At 39.7% G+C, this 16,924-nt stretch overlaps 1 protein-coding gene across 1 annotated transcript in view; it reads left to right on the top strand.

Moving 5' to 3' along the window:
- Positions 1 to 16,924, top strand: part of Jam2 (junctional adhesion molecule 2) — a 45,438-nt gene that overhangs the window by 23,851 nt on the left and 4,663 nt on the right. Inside the window, exons 2-9 of the mRNA XM_051191789.1 lie at positions 349 to 417; positions 5,631 to 5,738; positions 7,803 to 7,955; positions 9,205 to 9,401; positions 11,779 to 11,878; positions 12,358 to 12,465; positions 14,773 to 14,788; positions 15,917 to 15,959. Coding sequence (XP_051047746.1) covers positions 349 to 417; positions 5,631 to 5,738; positions 7,803 to 7,955; positions 9,205 to 9,401; positions 11,779 to 11,878; positions 12,358 to 12,465; positions 14,773 to 14,788; positions 15,917 to 15,959 — 794 coding nt within the window. The remainder of the gene's footprint in view (positions 1 to 348; positions 418 to 5,630; positions 5,739 to 7,802; positions 7,956 to 9,204; positions 9,402 to 11,778; positions 11,879 to 12,357; positions 12,466 to 14,772; positions 14,789 to 15,916; positions 15,960 to 16,924) is intronic.

A 16,924-nucleotide genomic window follows, 5' to 3' on the forward strand; every position in this document is an offset into this window, starting at 1 on the left:
TGGATGGCTAGATGGATGGATGGATGGGTGGGTGGGTGGGTGGGTGGATAGACATTGCATTGCATAATAAGATAAATTAAGGGCATGTTTGCTTTCAGAGGTGCTGAGGTGAGTGTACTTCCTGTTATAGATTCTGCTTGGGAAATACTGAAAGCCCAAAACACCATAAAGAAAATGAAAGTGATATGTGTGATATAGTTTTCCTACTTTGATATTTTATGTTTTATGTGTTATGAATTATGTAACAATTGTTACTCAGTTTAAGTTGGCTTGGTTGAGTGCTGTATCCCACTCAATCGTTTGAAAACAAGCTTCATTATTAATTATTCATCGGTTTTACTCTTTCAGATCATAAGGCAAATGGATTTTCTGCATCAAAAGACCACTATCAAGAAGTTACAGTAATAGAGTACCAAGGTACGGCATCTTACAGGCTTGGATTGATTGGTTTACATACTGTCTTTCTGTTTGTTAAGATCTTCTGCCTACTCCCCACTAACTCTCTCTCTCTCTCTCTCTCTCTCTCTCTCTCTCTCTCTCTCTCTCTCTCTCTCTCTCTCTCTCTGTGTGTGTGTGTGTGTGTGTGTGTGTGCGTGTGTGTGTCTATGTGTGTATGTGTGTTTTGGGGTACAGCATCCAAGGTGGGAAGGTAACTTTGTGGAGTTAGTTTTCTCCCTCTACTTTATGTCAATTCCAGGGATCCAATGCAGGTCTCCAGCCTTTTAACTGCTGAGCCATTTAATGCACTGTCTGCTCACAACTTATTTTTCTCCTTTTATGGTCTGTTTGGTTCTTGTGATGGCATCGCTCATCAGCCATGATTCTGGTAGTGGATGACACTTACCATGTACTTGGACCTTCTGTAGTGACTACTCTTGTAATCATCTAATAGCCAGTCAGGTTTTGGTCTGTCCACCTCAAGGAGAACTTTTGTCCTCCAGGCATCCTATCTTCAAAGATTAGCAAGATAAGGGTGGAGCAGAAGCTCTGCTTGGTCACCTAGGCAGTCTAAAGGCGTAACAAAAAGCACTCAGCTAATCCAGTTAAAGCCTTTACATTGTAATATACTACATGATTAAGCTAGTAAGACACACTTTACTGTGTGTCAGTTTCAAATGAAAGATGGTGGCCAAGAGAAAATAAATGCCTGAAAGTGACTTGGACTCGGGAGTACTCACAGGAGGGTAAACAGAGCTGGCACTATGCCAGAAGGAAAGACAGAAAGTATTCATAGCAGAAGAGGATGACCTCAAGAGTCAAAATGGAGCCCAGCATTCTCCTCACTTCCCAGAGGCACTTTCTGAGGTCCAGCCAGATGCAGTGGGTGAATATGCCTCGGTTTAAATATCTCTCCTAAAATGGCAAGATCACATGCTTTATTCTTACATTACTTTTAAAACATTGAAGTAAAATGAACAGAACCTTAAAATCTGACATCTTAAAATGTAAACGGCTCAGTGGTATTCAATATTTCCAAAGTGTTCTAAAACCACAACCAACCCCTCCGTAGACCCAGAACATTTCCTCTACTGCAAAGTGCAATCTCGTGTCCACTCGGCTTTACTTTTTTTTTTTTTCAAAGATATGCTTTATTTTTAATATAGAAAATCCTTCTATAATTCACTGCAGTCAAATGTTAATCTCAGGGATGAAGTTATTATGCTCAGTGAGAAATTACTTCATGGTAAAGCCAGTGCTTACCCATGTACAAGGTGCTGGCTTTAATGCAATGCACACACACACACAATCTGACTCCAGACTCAATGTTTACTGTTTTCTTCTTTCACTTTCTTTTACCCAGAGTGCACTTTCGTTCTAATTTATCTGTGTCTTGCCTATTCCAATTTGCCTCTCTATTAAGCAAAAATCAATTTGTAGTTTCTTCTAATTTTTGTTTCGTTGTTATGGTTGATTCTTGGTTTTGTTTTTGGTCTTATTTGTTTTTGCAATAACTTAAAGTCTGTGACATTTTGTATACATGAAATACACTTCATTCAGGTTTTTTGTTTTTATTCTTCTCGTATTTCTCTAATGTCAAAAAGTTGTGAATTAATCCCTGGTTCTCAGAGCTGCTGGTCAGCCTCACTTCCCCTGGTGCTGCCAAAAGCAGATTAAGCCCGAAATCAGGGCAGCTCTGCCAGGCTTGTATATCATATGAGCAGCTCTGCGCAGGGTCCAAACCTGAAAGCTATTCATCGGAATTTTATAGCAACTATTTTCTTGAACAGTGATCTTTTTTTTTTTTTTCAGTCAAGATTAAACAGATGTTCTGACAACATAATCCACCTTAATAGAAAAGGTTGGCATCTTTTGAGTATTAATGTGTTTTTTTGTGAGGAAATATGTCTTACATCGATACTATTTGTTTTACTATCCAAGACAGAGGTGACATTTGCATTCAGATTTGGGCAACGTAAATGTGGACTTGTGATGATATCATGTATGGATTCCTAACATGTAAGCTTACAGTCACAGCTACAGAGACTTTCTCTATGGATGAAAGTAACAGACCATTCAAGGAGCACTTGTTATATGCAAGTGATAATGTGCATCAAACATTTATATTGACTGATAGGAGTAGGGTGCTTCCATTATCTCAGACAAAGGCCTAACTCGGTGGTCTGTGCTGTCAACTACCATGTTGCCATAACCCGGAAGCCAGATATGGAAAATTATACCAGCTGTGAATTTTGATTTTGGGCTAGAGAAAAGAATGTATCAACATCTAGATTCTTTATCCTGAAATATTAACCCCATAAGTCTAGTACTTTCACTATCTGTATTAATACCTGTTACTGTCTTAATTAAATACTACAGACTCTAAAGCAATGGCTTTGTTCTCTGACAGTTCTAGAGGATGATAGATAGCTCAAGATCAAGGGCAGTGGTTCTCAACCCAGCCTCCTGGTGGGATGGAACATCACTTTCGTGGGGGTCACCTAAGACCATCAAAAAACACAGCTGTTTACATTATGATTCATAACAGAAGCAAAATAACAGTTGTGAAGTAGCCATGAAAGTAAATTCATGGTTGGGGTCACCATGGTTGAAGGACCACAGCATTAGGATGGTGGAGAACCACAAGCTTGGGGATCTTCATCTTCATTTCCCTGTGCAGGACACTTTCTCACAGAATCTTCCAAAGAAGTTCCCCGTCTTCTAAATCTTTGATCAGGCGTCACCTTCTGAAAGAGGTCAACTTCGTTTTGTACATTGTGTCCTTGTCCCAGCAACCGTCCATCCCGTCTCCTCTGCTCCTCCACTCCCCCACCTCCACAGCTCTCACCCTCTGGGGTACTCGCCGTTTGTCAGGCTGACTCTCCCTGCTAGACTGTCAGATCCCAAAAGCCAAGGGATCCTTGTTGTGCTCCTTGATTGCAGCTCGAGAACAATGCTGGCCCCACAGTATTACTGAACGTATTTTGGAAAATTGGATAGACCGCTTCTTCACATCCCATATGTTCAGCAAGAAGGAAACTAAAGTGAAGTCACTGGGGTACAGGAAGTCATTGGATACATTTTCTAATAGAATTTCCTCCGGTTTTCCCCACAGGACAGTGAGGGAGGAACTTGCTAAAAGGGATGCGTTTGTGTGCGTGCTTAGTGAAATGCATGGGGTAGTGTGGTGCGGCATAAAATTATCTCTTAAGACGCAGGAGTAAGACACAGAGAAACAGTGAAACCGAGGGTGGCCCTGTGCATAATTGTTGGAAAACTCAACAAAATACGGGAAGGAAACCTCTCTAAAGCTCAAGACTCCGGAAGTTACCACCCTTTCTCCTTAATCAACAGAACAGAACTGTTTCCTCAGACAGGTCCCTTAGCACACATTTGTCTTTGTAACATAGTTGTAAACACCTCTGAAAACGATCACTCTGCATGGTGTGAAATAAAAGCTTTAAGCATTCTTAAGACAGTGTAGGGTCCATTCTTTTTCCCCTTTTCTTTAGCCAATTTTCTATTACCTTTCATTTTATTTCTATCAATAGAAGCATAGTGAAAATTTAGAAACACAGGACAGGCTACACATACCAACAACAAGCCCTTATTCTATCACCACTGAGTTTCAAGCTTATAGACTTTTTTGATCCAAGATTGTGCATGTGAAATATGGACTTAAAAAAAAGACATTAAATATTCTTAGGCATCATAACCAGATGTATGGAAAGGATTTTAACCTAATTTTTTATTCAGTGAAAGATCCTGTCCTGTTTTTTTATTTTTTTTTCCTTTAGTTCAAACCACATGCCTTATGGCTAAAAATATTCAGAAATATGAAGTTGGCATTCCAAGGAGCCTGGTTGAAACATACTTTTAAACTATTTACAGCTGGTGCTTCTGCTTGGCAGCTTGCAGTAGTATTGAGAATAGTGTTGGGCAACTCTCCCCTAGTCATTTTTTATGGCCAGTCAAAAGAGGTGACTCCCTTGGAGGTTCCAGGAATTCTTTAATGATGCAACTATGATAAGTTTACTGGCATAAAACTGATTTTTGCTACACTGAAGTAAAACTGATGTGAAAATTCATCTTTTAATAGTTTGTCCATATTGAGGCAAAATTACAGGCAGTCATTTTGCAGCAGGAGCCTACAATTTGTAGGCTATATTAGGTGTATATTAAGGTCTTCATAACATGAGTCACTGTGTAGCATGATAAATAAAAGACCCAGAGGATGGTATTGGGGTTCAGGCTTCAAGCTGGAGATCAGAAAAGCAAAGCAGCCAGCCAGTAACTCTTATACCTCAGCTCAGACCAAGGGGGTGATCCTCAAACTGCTCCATACTTCCCTGCTCCTCAGATTCACTCACACTGCTATGCTCTCCTCAATATATCTAGAGTCAAATTCTCAGATTCAATGCCTCTACCTTTTATACCTCCAAAATCCTGGAACTGAAGGCATGAGCTCTGATTCGCTTTCACATCTACCTTTGAATCTTGAGTCCTGGGATTAAGGATGTATACCACTACCACCTGGCTTCTATAACTAAGTAGTGCGGCTGGCCTTGATTTCAACAAGCTTTAATAAATAATAAATAATATATCACTACAGAACTGAATGGGAATGTAGCCTGTGAGGAACTTCTGTGCGTTTTCCCAGCGTGCCTGGGATGGACTAAGTGTCTTTCTTGGGTGCAAATGTCAAGTACACCCCCTTGACCTCCTTCTTGATGCACATCATCTTTGCCTGAAATTATCTTACCTTCATCTTCCATGAAACTTTAGGCTCCTCTGATGCGAAGACTTAGGCTAACAAGTAATTAATTAGTCACAGCAGCTGTTTGCTAAGTACTAACAATGTTTAGGCCTGTCTATTTTTGCATATGTTGCTGCTTTTCAAGACTCACAAATGTGTGCGTCACTATCCTATTTCAATGATATAAACTCAGATTCCAAAACTGGGATTATGTCACATAATTATTAAAGAGAAGAGCTGTCATGTTCCCAATTCATCTTTGGGTGAAGCCAACACGGTACCCATTGAAGTGATGTATTTATGTCTCTGTGTGTGGGTGGGTGGAGATAAATAAATGGATGGAAATGCAAAGGAAAAATTAAATAATTTAAAGGTGTTTTAAGGTTTTTTAATTAATGTGTAAACTAATAAAAAGCATATTTTCCCTTGTTTCTAGAGGCCATTTTAGCTTGTAAAACCCCAAAGAAGACTGCTTCCTCCAGACTGGAGTGGAAGAAACTAGGAAGGGGGGTCTCTTTGGTCTATTATCAACAGGCTCTCCAAGGTAAGAAACTGTAGACTTGAAGAGGTCAGACAGAGAAGACACTATGTACAGCCCATATTCTTTAACTTACAAACGGGAGCAGGACATGACTGATTACTGAAAATGTGTTCCTGTAAGTGTGAGATGAAATGAATAGTGTCTGAAAACTAAAATACAACAGTTACAAAAACCGGACAGAGCAAAAGTAGGTGAATTCCACCAAACTCAATTATTTTGCTGGCCTGGGAAATTAAATGGTTAGAAAGGTGAAAAAGGCTGATCTGATATTGGGCCAGACATGGTGGTTCATGCCTTTAGTCTTGGCAATCTAGAGGCAGAGACAGACAGAGCTCTGTGAGTTTAAGGCCAGTGTGGTCTACATAGCAGGACAGCCAGGACTACAAAGAGAGACCTGTCTCAAAAAAACAAAACAAACAAATAACAAGATGAGATTGGGATTAGGGTTGCTGCTCAGTAATAACCCTACCCCCTATTTCCCTCCAGAAAGCAAGCTGAGAAGTCTGGAACGTTGGAATGTGTGGACTGTTAGTTAGAAAAAAAGCCTGGAGAGTTGGAACTCATGGACTGTTAGTTACAATAACTGTTAACAAGTGCTTTTCATTGTTGTACATGTCTTTCACTCTCTACCCTTCCTTTGGGTTATCAATGGATTATTAGTTAAAATGTGATAATGGTGGATGAACGTTAGTTAGTATGTTGCTAACTTCTCTGTTGCTGCGATAAAATACTATGACAAAACACCTTACAGAAGAAAGGCTTTATTTTGATTTACTGTAAGCAAAGAAGTACAAGAGGAAATGGGGTGACGCTATAATCCCTCAAAGCCAGGTCCAGTGGAAATGGGGTGACGCTATAATCCCTCAAAGCCAGGTCCAGTGATGTATTTCCTCCAGCAGTGCTTGACCTCCTGAATACTTGATAAGCCGCCGGAACAGCCACCAACTGGGGGACAAATATTCAAAGTCATAAACCTACGAGGGACATTTCTCATTCAAACCATCATACCCATTGAAGAGCACGTCTTACATTCCAGGCACTCAGGAGGTTGAAGCAGATAGAGCTCTGTGAGTTCAAGACCAGTGCAATCTACAAAATGAGTCTTGAGATACTCAAAGCTATGTGTTGAAACACCGAATCAAAAATCAAATAAATAAAATATTCCACCTGATTGTACTCCAATAAGACAGGACATACATTTCAGTGGCTAATAGAAGAGGCATTTCCACATTAAATTTCTACAGTTGCCATTTCATGCACTTGCACATTACACAACCGCATTTCACTTTATTTTTTGTTTTTATTACATATACTTATTTGGGGGAGTGCACGCCATGTGGAAGTCAGAGAACAATCAGTAGTTGTTTCTCTTTCCATCACCTCGAATGCTGGGATGAAACTCAAATTATTTCACTCTGCAGCAGGCACCATTACCCACCAGGTCACACCACTAGCTCACAAAAGCTCACTTTAATTCACTGCTTGCTATTATCAAAATCTAATCAAGATGATGTTTGTAAGATCCTTGCCACCTACCTTTCTTCTCTGGCATGACTTGAATGACCATATATAAAGTTAGTGTTCTGACTACCTAAATTAAACTCTTCATTTGTGAAAGCAGAAATAGATACTAGACAGGTGGTATGGCAGGCATTTGGTTGAGTTCTTTAAAATCAAACATGGTGCCAGATGAAGTGGCACACACCTTTAATTCGTGCACTCAGGGAGCAGAGGTAGATAGATCTCTGAGTTCAAGATCAACCTGGTCTACTTAGAGAGTTCCAGGCCAGCCAAGGCTATATATATAAATATAAATATAAATATAAATATAAATATATATATATATATTGAAACCTTGTAGAGAGTGAGAAAGAGAATCTAAATAGTCTTTAATAATCTAAAAATGTCCTCCAAAATGCATATTATGCACAAGCTCAAAGTTTAAATTTAAGTTTCTACCAGGAAAACACGTACTTTAGTTTTGAATGAAGTAACTTGAGGAACACACTACACAGAAAGTTTCTTGTATTGTTTCTAACATTATTGTCATTCTCCTTCCCCCAAAAGGTGACTTTAAAGATCGAGCTGAGATGATAGATTTCAACATACGAATCAAAAATGTCACAAGAAATGATGCCGGGAAGTATCGCTGTGAAGTCAGTGCTCCGTCTGAGCAAGGTCAAAACCTGCAGGAAGACACGGTCACACTGGAAGTCTTGGGTAATGTGCATGCACATGTGTAACTGCTGTCAACTGTTCCATCCTCATCCTAGCCTGGGGCAGGACACTAACCCATAGCCCCAACCAGGACCGACATCCTCTACAAGCTCAGCAAGTCCCAGGCTCTTCCTTTTGGCTCACTCCCTGATGAAATCACTAATTAAGTTCCACAAACCCCTCTGTGTGAGACTGAAGTGACTCCTAATGCTTCTGCTCTGTACCATGGACCATTTTCCCCAAGATTCTGTTCCATGTTTGTTTGTCAGTATCCTAGATGGTATCCCATAAGTTGATGGAAAAGCAACAGAGGAGGCAATTGTAGACCAGCAGTAAAATCAGAAAGTATTTGATTCAAAAGATTTATTTATTTGGTAGCTAGCAGAATTTAAGTACCTATCATCTAAAGCCACACCCATTTCTTAGAGGATGCCCTGTTCCATGTCACCTCACCCTTTTCATCTTCAGGACAACAGAGGCATGCTTGGTCCTTCTTGTACTGTTAACTGCCAGCATTTCCCTCATTAACCAACCAGAACAAAGCCTGCATTTAAAAGGCCCATGCCACTAGTGGTTAAGAGAACATGCTGCTCTCTAGATGACCATGGTTGGTCCAGGTTCTCTTTCCAGCATCCACATGGGGAATGAATGACAAACCTGTTACTCCAGGTCCTGAAGATCTGCTACCTTCTTCTGATCTCCATGGGTATTGCATGCACTTGCTGTACATACGTACGTACATACATACAGGCAAAACATTCAATGCATTAAATATAAATGAATAAATCTTTAAAAGGTTCATGTTGTACGGCCAAATCCACCTTTCTATATTACAATATATTACAAGCAACAGATTGCAGATTAGGAAGCTTTTTTTTTTTTTTTTTTTTTTTTTTTTTCTGAGACAGGGTTTCTTCGAGTAGCTCTGGCTGTCTTGGAACTCTCTTTGTACATCAGGCTGGTCTCAAGCTCACAGAGGTCCACACTTGCCTCTGCCCCCAAGGTGCTGGAATTAAAGTTGTGCATCTGCACCCTGTGATTTGGAATTTTAATTATATGTGCCAGATTTCTTCACAGTACTTTTAAATATCTGAGAGACTGTGTATATACACTGAAGATGGGGATATCATGGAACTGTCTTAAAGTTCTGCCTACAATTGTCAGTCCTGAGTTTTCCAGGAGATTATTAATAGTTACCTGCTAAATTCTGCTTTACTTCAAGTCCCTAAGATCCCCTTTCTCCATTGTCCAGTGGCTCCTGCAGTCCCTTCATGTGAAGTACCCACTTCTGTTATGAGTGGAAGTGTTGTAGAGCTACGGTGTCATGATAAAGAAGGAAACCCAGCTCCTGAATACACATGGTTTAAAGATGGCACCAGTTTACTGGGGAGTCCAAAGCTTGGCAAGCACAACAGCTCATACACAATGAATACAAAATCTGGAATTCTGGTAAGGTCATTGCAGGTACTAAGCTACTGTTGTTGTGATGAAATGATTATTAGAACTTAAAATTATAGAGAACAAGCGATCAGTGTCCTTACTTACTAAGTGAGGAGATGAGGTAGTATCAGGATAGAGGATGGTACATGTACTAATCAGTGACCGAACAGACTACCATGGGAAGTGGGAAAACGGTACAGGGAACCACGGAGCTAAGCACACAAGGTATGGGCAGGAACTTCGGGCAGGCCAAGCCTTGTTCACGTTGGGGCAGGCAGTACTCTGTGGCCTGGAAAATTGCTAACCCCAGTCTCAATTAATACCACTGAGGAAACACATGAAAAATTCAGCTGGACCTCAAACAGTGACCATAAGAAAACAGGAAAAACCACATTAGGTATCAGAGTCATTAAACTTTCCATGGCTCCAGATCCTTTACTGGAGTCCTGACTTACATGTCTGTTACCATAACTTAGTTCCGATTTTCTGATTGCTTCCTCCTTTCCTACAGATTACTGAGACAACTCCATAAAAAAAGCTGTTCAGGCTTAATGGCATTTTTATAAAGTCTTTTTATTTTTTCATCTGTGACTTTTCAGAGTAGAGGCGGGAGGGGAAAAATCAGGTTGTTTAAGCCTTTTGTTTAATCAAGATACTATCACATTGGGTTGTCAACGTTTTGTTTGCAGCAATGCAAAATCACTACCACAGTGATTATGAAAAACACTCTTATAGGTAACACTAAAAATAGTGTTAGGAATTCTGACACTAAGCTGTATTGTTTCCTTTTACTCTTTCTACTAATGCAGTGCTGTGTAAAACCAGATCTTCTGATGCTCGGGAAAGCATACCAGTTCTGTAGCTAAGTGAAAAGCAGGAGAACGAGCTGCTGCAAAATAAGGCCATGCTCTAGCATTTTTCGCAGTCATTGGGAGCAGTCAGCAGGTCCGAGTGATCTTACACTGTGAAATTGGGCACAAACACTGCTGTCACACCGCTATATTTACTCTTCAGATTTATTTTTTCTGAGTGGGTGATAAAAGCCCAGAGGCAAGTCTGAAATGCTAGGATCCACTCCCCTCAGCCCTGGCGGTATCTGGTAAGGACACCTTATGCCCATAGGCAGGTTAAACTGGAGTGGGCTCTTTTCCCTTCCCTCCACCTGCCCCTGTCTTTCTCTTATCCTTCCATAAACTCTCCAAGAATGTACAAGTTCTGATACAAATTATAACACCTTTTATATCAAATTCTTACCTCTCATCACTTGGCAGGGAGAAGTAGTAAGGGTCGAATTTTTATTTCTTCAGAATTTCCAAATATTCTGGAATTGCTATAATTTACAGTTCTATAAACATCAGTTGAGGTTTCCTGGGCCTTGGAGCTGCTTCCTGAGCACAGCCCTGGCTCTTTGGAGAAAGTGGGTATGGTTAGTGGACTCACAGTGCACTGTGATTGGTTGTTTATTATGGACTCACTGTGACTGAGAAAATGCACTGCGGTTGGTTGGTTATTACTCTATTCTTTAGGCTTTTTCACTGCTGTAAGGGACCCACCACCCAGCTCCCACATAAATACACGGAGGCTTATTCTTAGATATGAACACCAGCTTTAGGTTGTCCTGCTTCTAGCCAGCTTTTCTTAAATTAACCCGCAACCCTTTGCCTCTGGGCTTTTTCCTTTTCTTTCTTCTGTATATCTTACTTTCACTCTTACTCATGGCCCCTCACATCCTCTCCTTGTTCTTGGTCCTTTCTTCCCCTTTTCCCAGATTTCTCCTGCTGTTTATTCTCTCTGCCAGCCAGCCCCACTATCCTCTCTCCTGCCTCACTATTGGCCAATCAGCTCTTTATTAGACCATCAGGTGTTTTAGACAGGCAAAGAATCACAGCTTCACAGAGTTAAACAAATGCAGTATAAACAAAAGCAACATATCATTAAACAAATGTTCCACAGCATAAACAAAAGTAAAACACCTTGAAATAATATTCCACAATAATGCACGTGCCCTTTCACTAGGGCATGGCACATACCTGTAAAGCTGGGAACTTGAAGGCTAAAGAGGGAGGACAAGGAGTTTGCACTCAGCCTGGGCAACACAGTGGCATATTGTTGATGGTAAGCAGAGGGACGGAGGAAAAGAGAGACATATTTCCTCAGATATATTTGTCTTTTTCTATTAAATTAAACAGACCTGGCTATTTACATCTCAAAGTCCCTGGAGATCCTGGTATATACATACCACAGTTCACAAGAAAACCATAAAGTTCTGAGTCATTACAAAGGACAGACCCACTTGTTGACAGAATTCAAAGGGCATTAGTGATTTGAGCAGTCTACTCACAGATTTACAGTTTAAAGGTCTATTTGTTTTTCCTTGTGCAAATAGCAATTTAACATGATTTCCAAGATGGACAGTGGAGAATACTACTGTGAAGCCCGCAATTCTGTCGGATCCCGCAGGTGTCCTGGGAAACGAATGCAAGTAGGTAAGCATGGACTATTGAGAAGTACCGGTATGAGTAGAGTGTGGAGTATTTGATGGTTAAAGGAGCAGCGGATGGAAGGCATTGAGTGATTTGAAGGACAAGTTGGAAGAAATGTAAAGCAAGCTTAATATAAAAGAGCAGTACTGTTTTCAATCTATCTTCTATCAAAGTAAGACAATTTAGCTTATACATAGCAACATCTGAATTTTTCAAACACATGTTTTTAAATATGCCTTTCTAGGAAATCTGTCTTTCAAATCATGACCGTGTGTGCTGTCGTATGTGCTGCTGGGGGCCCACAAAAACTGCTGCTACCAGCTCGCTACACATTTCATTCTCTGCAGTGGCAGATACTTTCCTTACAGGGTTACACTAAAGCAACAACAGTGCTATGTGCTTTTATGACTCCGTTAGATTTAATGATGGTTTCTGTCCATCTAGTTAACCTGAACTCACACATGTGTTATTTCACATTCCAGATGTCCTCAACATAAGTGGCATCATTGCAGCTGTAGTAGTTGTGGCCTTCGTGGTTTCCATATGTGGCCTTAGTATATGCTATGCTCAGAGGAAAGGCTACTTTTCAAGTAAGTTGAATTCACCCTTCTCAGATATGTGCTTTTCTGTGGACACAGAGATTTTTTTTTTTTTTTTTTTAAGATGTACTGTTCCTCTTATGAAGTTCTACTCTGGAGAGTATTTTTACTGCTACTATGCTATAGGTGATTTCCACAATAACATGCATAAGGTTTTGATACACCTTGGCAACTAGAGCAGGGGTAAGGTGGAGAATGCTTCCTTTTCAAAAAACAATTCTATGCAACTTCCTACAATATGTGGGAATCATCCTTGGAACAGAAGAGCACACAGACATTCACTGTAGACAAATGTTTACAGTGTATTAACATATGTGTGAGATCCTTATATTTTAAGTTAGAATTTTGTCTTTCAGGATAGACGTTGATTTCTAATTTTACAACAACCAGCGAAATGTTTCAGTATAGAACAGTGGAATGTTGAATGTCTAAATTAGTACAACTATAAAGAAAATTTCCAACCAAAACTCGAAACCTAGTTGGGCATGATGGTGTATGCAGGGGATCACAGTACTGGGGGTAATGTGGAGTTGTGAGAATAGTAAGTGTGAAGCCAGCCTGGGCTGTACAGTGAGATCCTATTTCAAAAACAAAACAAAACCAACAAGCACACATAGACCCTACTGAATTAGATACTTCCAGACAAGGTTTTCAGTTCTTCGTGGTTAGAACTCTTCTAACTTCAAAATATATTTGACTATGCTGTTGCTTGGATATATACTTCTGAGATTCAAACATTTTATTATTTTGATGTATTCCCTCCCTCCCTGTGTTTAAATTTATTAAAGTGCATGAGTGTCCACTTGCTGCACTGACAAAAGCCTATGAAGTTGAATTTTTAAATGAAATAATAAATTATAACATGAATGAATTTTAGACCCATTGCTTAATGATGGATATTAGTTTAAATTTAGGTTGAAAATAACTCGTATCAAAATAAAACAAAATCATGCTGGGCGGTGGTGGTACACACCTTTAATCCCAGCACTGGGGAGGCAGAGGCAGGTGGATCTCTGAGAGTTCACGGTCAGCTTGGTCTATAGAGTAAGTTCCAGGACAGGCTCCATTGCTACTGAGAAACCCTGTCTTGGAAAAAAAAAAAAAAAAACAAACAAACATACAAAAAAAAAATCAAAAGGAGTTTCTGATAACATAAGTAAATCTTATACATCAGAAATGTTTCCATGAAAACTGATTCAAGGTAATTCCTTATGTTTAGCTACTGTTGGGCACAGAGCTCATATGTGTAATCACCACATTCATAAGGCTGAGGCAGTAAGATTGTAAATTCAAGGCCATCTTAGTCTACACAATATGACCCTGTGTCAAGGAAAAAACAAAACTAAACAAAACAAAAATAAAAAAGAGTGAATGAACTGTCTAGCTTAGCCTAGCCTATTTATGAATAGAATCTAGCTGTGTCCCCCTGCTGGTCAACAGTGAAAGTATAAACAAAATTGTCACTCAAAATTCTTGTCATTTTTACCTCCTTAGAAAAAACCCTAATGATTTTTAAATGAGGAGCCAGGAAAGATACCTTTCTTAAAATACTGAGAGCTGAGATGGGGGTTAAGAGTTCATTAGCTAAGATTATTACTTCCATTTTCCTATGGCAGAAAACCTGTCCAATGGAAGAGGTTTGAACCTGTGTTTGAGATCAGCAACAGCAAACTATAACCTCTGGCCAAATCCAGTTTGTATCTGTTTTTCTTTTCCTTCTACTTATCCCCTCGCCCTGGTACCAGAAAATGGTCCTAGGACCTTGTACATGCCAGAGAGCCATCCCATTACTGAGCAGCATAGCCAGCTGTCTTTTGCTTTTTCATTGTGAGACAGGGTCTCACTAAGTTGCCCAGGTTAGTCTTGAACTTGTGATTACCCTGCCTTAGTTCCCCAAATATCTGGGACTACAGCTTTGTACCACCAGGCTCAGCTCCTACCTCATTTTCTAGAGTTTATAAGGTAATTTTTACAGAGGAAAATTTAAAATTACTGAGTAATAGTAACACTATCTTGGGAATCACATTTCAAAGAAATGTTAGTCCTATACCTTAAGAACCCTATTACTTTAATTAATAAGCTGAAGAGATGATTGTCGTACTTCAAATAACATTTTTGAAATTTTGACTTTACCCCTGAGCCCTCAAAGCCCAAACATTTGTTGTATGTGTGACCTTTTATAGGAAAGTTTCCATTTAGAAGTTACAGGTAAGAGTCAAAGGGAGGCAAGCCAAAGTCATTATAGATAGATCTGCATATTAATTCTTGCACTAATGATATATACTTGTTCTTTTGTAGAAGAAACGTCCTTCCAGTAAGTATCCTTTCATAATACATTTTCTTCATATCTTTTATTCTTTAATCATCTGTTTAATGTCAACAGCAGTACAAAAGTATTATGAAGTAAACATAATCAGCAATAGAAGAGATATGAATGTATGACTGTGTACTAAGTGCATGCAGGATCCATGGAAGCTAGAAGAGGGGGTCAGACCTCCAGGAGCTGGAATCACAGATGGCTGTGAGCTACTGTGTAGGGGCTGGGAGTCCCATTCTCTGCAAGATTAGCAAGTGCTCTTAACCGCCGAGACTTCCCCCTAACCTCTGGGGGAAATATCTCAATTGTTGATAAAAATGTTGGAGTCATGAATAAGACATGGGAAAGATCATCATAGTTCCAGTTTTGTTGCACTTGATCCATGACTGACCTCCCCTTAAATCCTTTGAAGACTCATCTGTTATTGATTTCTGATTCCTTGATGCCTGTCTCAACCCTGGTGTCTCAATCTCATGGTATCCCATGAGAGTCTAAAATAGCAGGATTAGCAAAGGGGAAACTCAGAACAGAGCAGCCTAGCTGTGTAGCCACTACCCACTCCCACCCCAACCCCAGGCAACTGTGAGCATTTCAGTTTTTTACTAAAATACAGAGTGATTGGAGGGTTCTTAACAGAGTGAAAAGTGACCTTAAATAGAGTGAGGGAGATTTATACTTTCTTAATTTGAGCCTCTGTGGAATCAGGCAGAAGTCTTAGTAATCTAGGAAGGAACATTTTACTTCCTTATGTCCATTCATGAAATCCAGTCTTCAAATTCTACTAGACTCCCAATCAACATTTAAAACTGTCTGTGGACAGATGAAATTTCAGATTATAATAATCAAATTTTTAAAATTTAATGATACATCAGGTTGAAAATAAGTCTTTTGTTTGTGTATTCCATAAAAAAAATCAACTTAGCATGTTAGCCTTAGGCTGCATTTTGCTGCTCAGGATTTCACACAAACCTGTACCTTGTTTCATGGATACTGTCTGTGTCAGGAACCCAGTCTGGGCTGCTCATTTTTCTTCCTGCCTGGATAAGATAGTCCTGCTGAATGAAAATGGGTTTCAGGACTGTAAGTGATAATATATTAAATACTGTCTTTATGTTCTACAAACAGGAAGAATAGTCCTGCATCTAAAGCCACCACAATGAGCGAAAATGTGAGTACTATTAAGCCATGTTTAATATTTAGGGCTATGGCAGGGAAATGAAAACAAATGTATGGATATTGTGACTTCATTTTTAATTACTTCAGATTGCTGTCTACCAGTGGTACACTAAAGGATCTAAGTAAATGCTAGCTTCCTTTCCATCTGGGTTGGCATGGTGATGGTGAAGACGTTTGACATTTACAGAGCAATTACAGGAAGTGACCTTCATCATACTTCTGTTGGGGGTATTCAGTCTTAAGTCTACCTCCTTCATGTGGCTGAGTCTGGCATTTTCAGTCATATTTGATAGATGAGGAAACTGAGTACAAATTCTCACAGGCTAACACTGGTAGATCTGCAGCCCAGGTACCCTGTGTCTTTGAAGTCTGACCCAATAGATGGTCAGATGGCTATCATTCTAGAACTTGATTATTCCAAGCACTTGGTAATGTTCAGGATATAAAATAGCATGTTACTGCAGTAAAAGAAATTGCTATCTAGTTGGGATCACTTAGAGAACATCATTTGTACCTGCTGTACTACTTTTTGGCGATAGAACATTCTCAAAAGCTTAAACCGTTTCCTGAGAAAAGAGGCTTCCCAGAACCCCTTAGGACCCTAGGAAGGGATCCTCGGCTTCTTCCAGCACTACTCGGGCTCCAGTACCTTAAACATTTAGGTGACTCCAGTAGACAGTGGTATTTAATGCCCATTATGGCTCTGTAAAGCTTAGGATCTATGACAGAAGTCACCATATTGTAGTTTACTATACTACTCTTCAATTAGAGGACAAATATGTCTAATCATCATCCATAATTTACAAAGAAAACCTTCAAGACTGGAATAAAATAATCCTGGTCTGTCAGATGATAAAAAGGACTGTCTCTGAATTAAAAGGAAAGGGGCTCTCTCTCTCCCTCGTTTCAGTTACACTCACCAGCTTCCCACATCTCCAGTTCGGTTGTGTTCTGTGG

This window comes from Phodopus roborovskii, unplaced genomic scaffold (assembly GCF_943737965.1).
Source record: "Phodopus roborovskii unplaced genomic scaffold, PHOROB, whole genome shotgun sequence".
In the NCBI taxonomy this organism is placed as follows: Eukaryota; Metazoa; Chordata; class Mammalia; order Rodentia; family Cricetidae; genus Phodopus; species Phodopus roborovskii.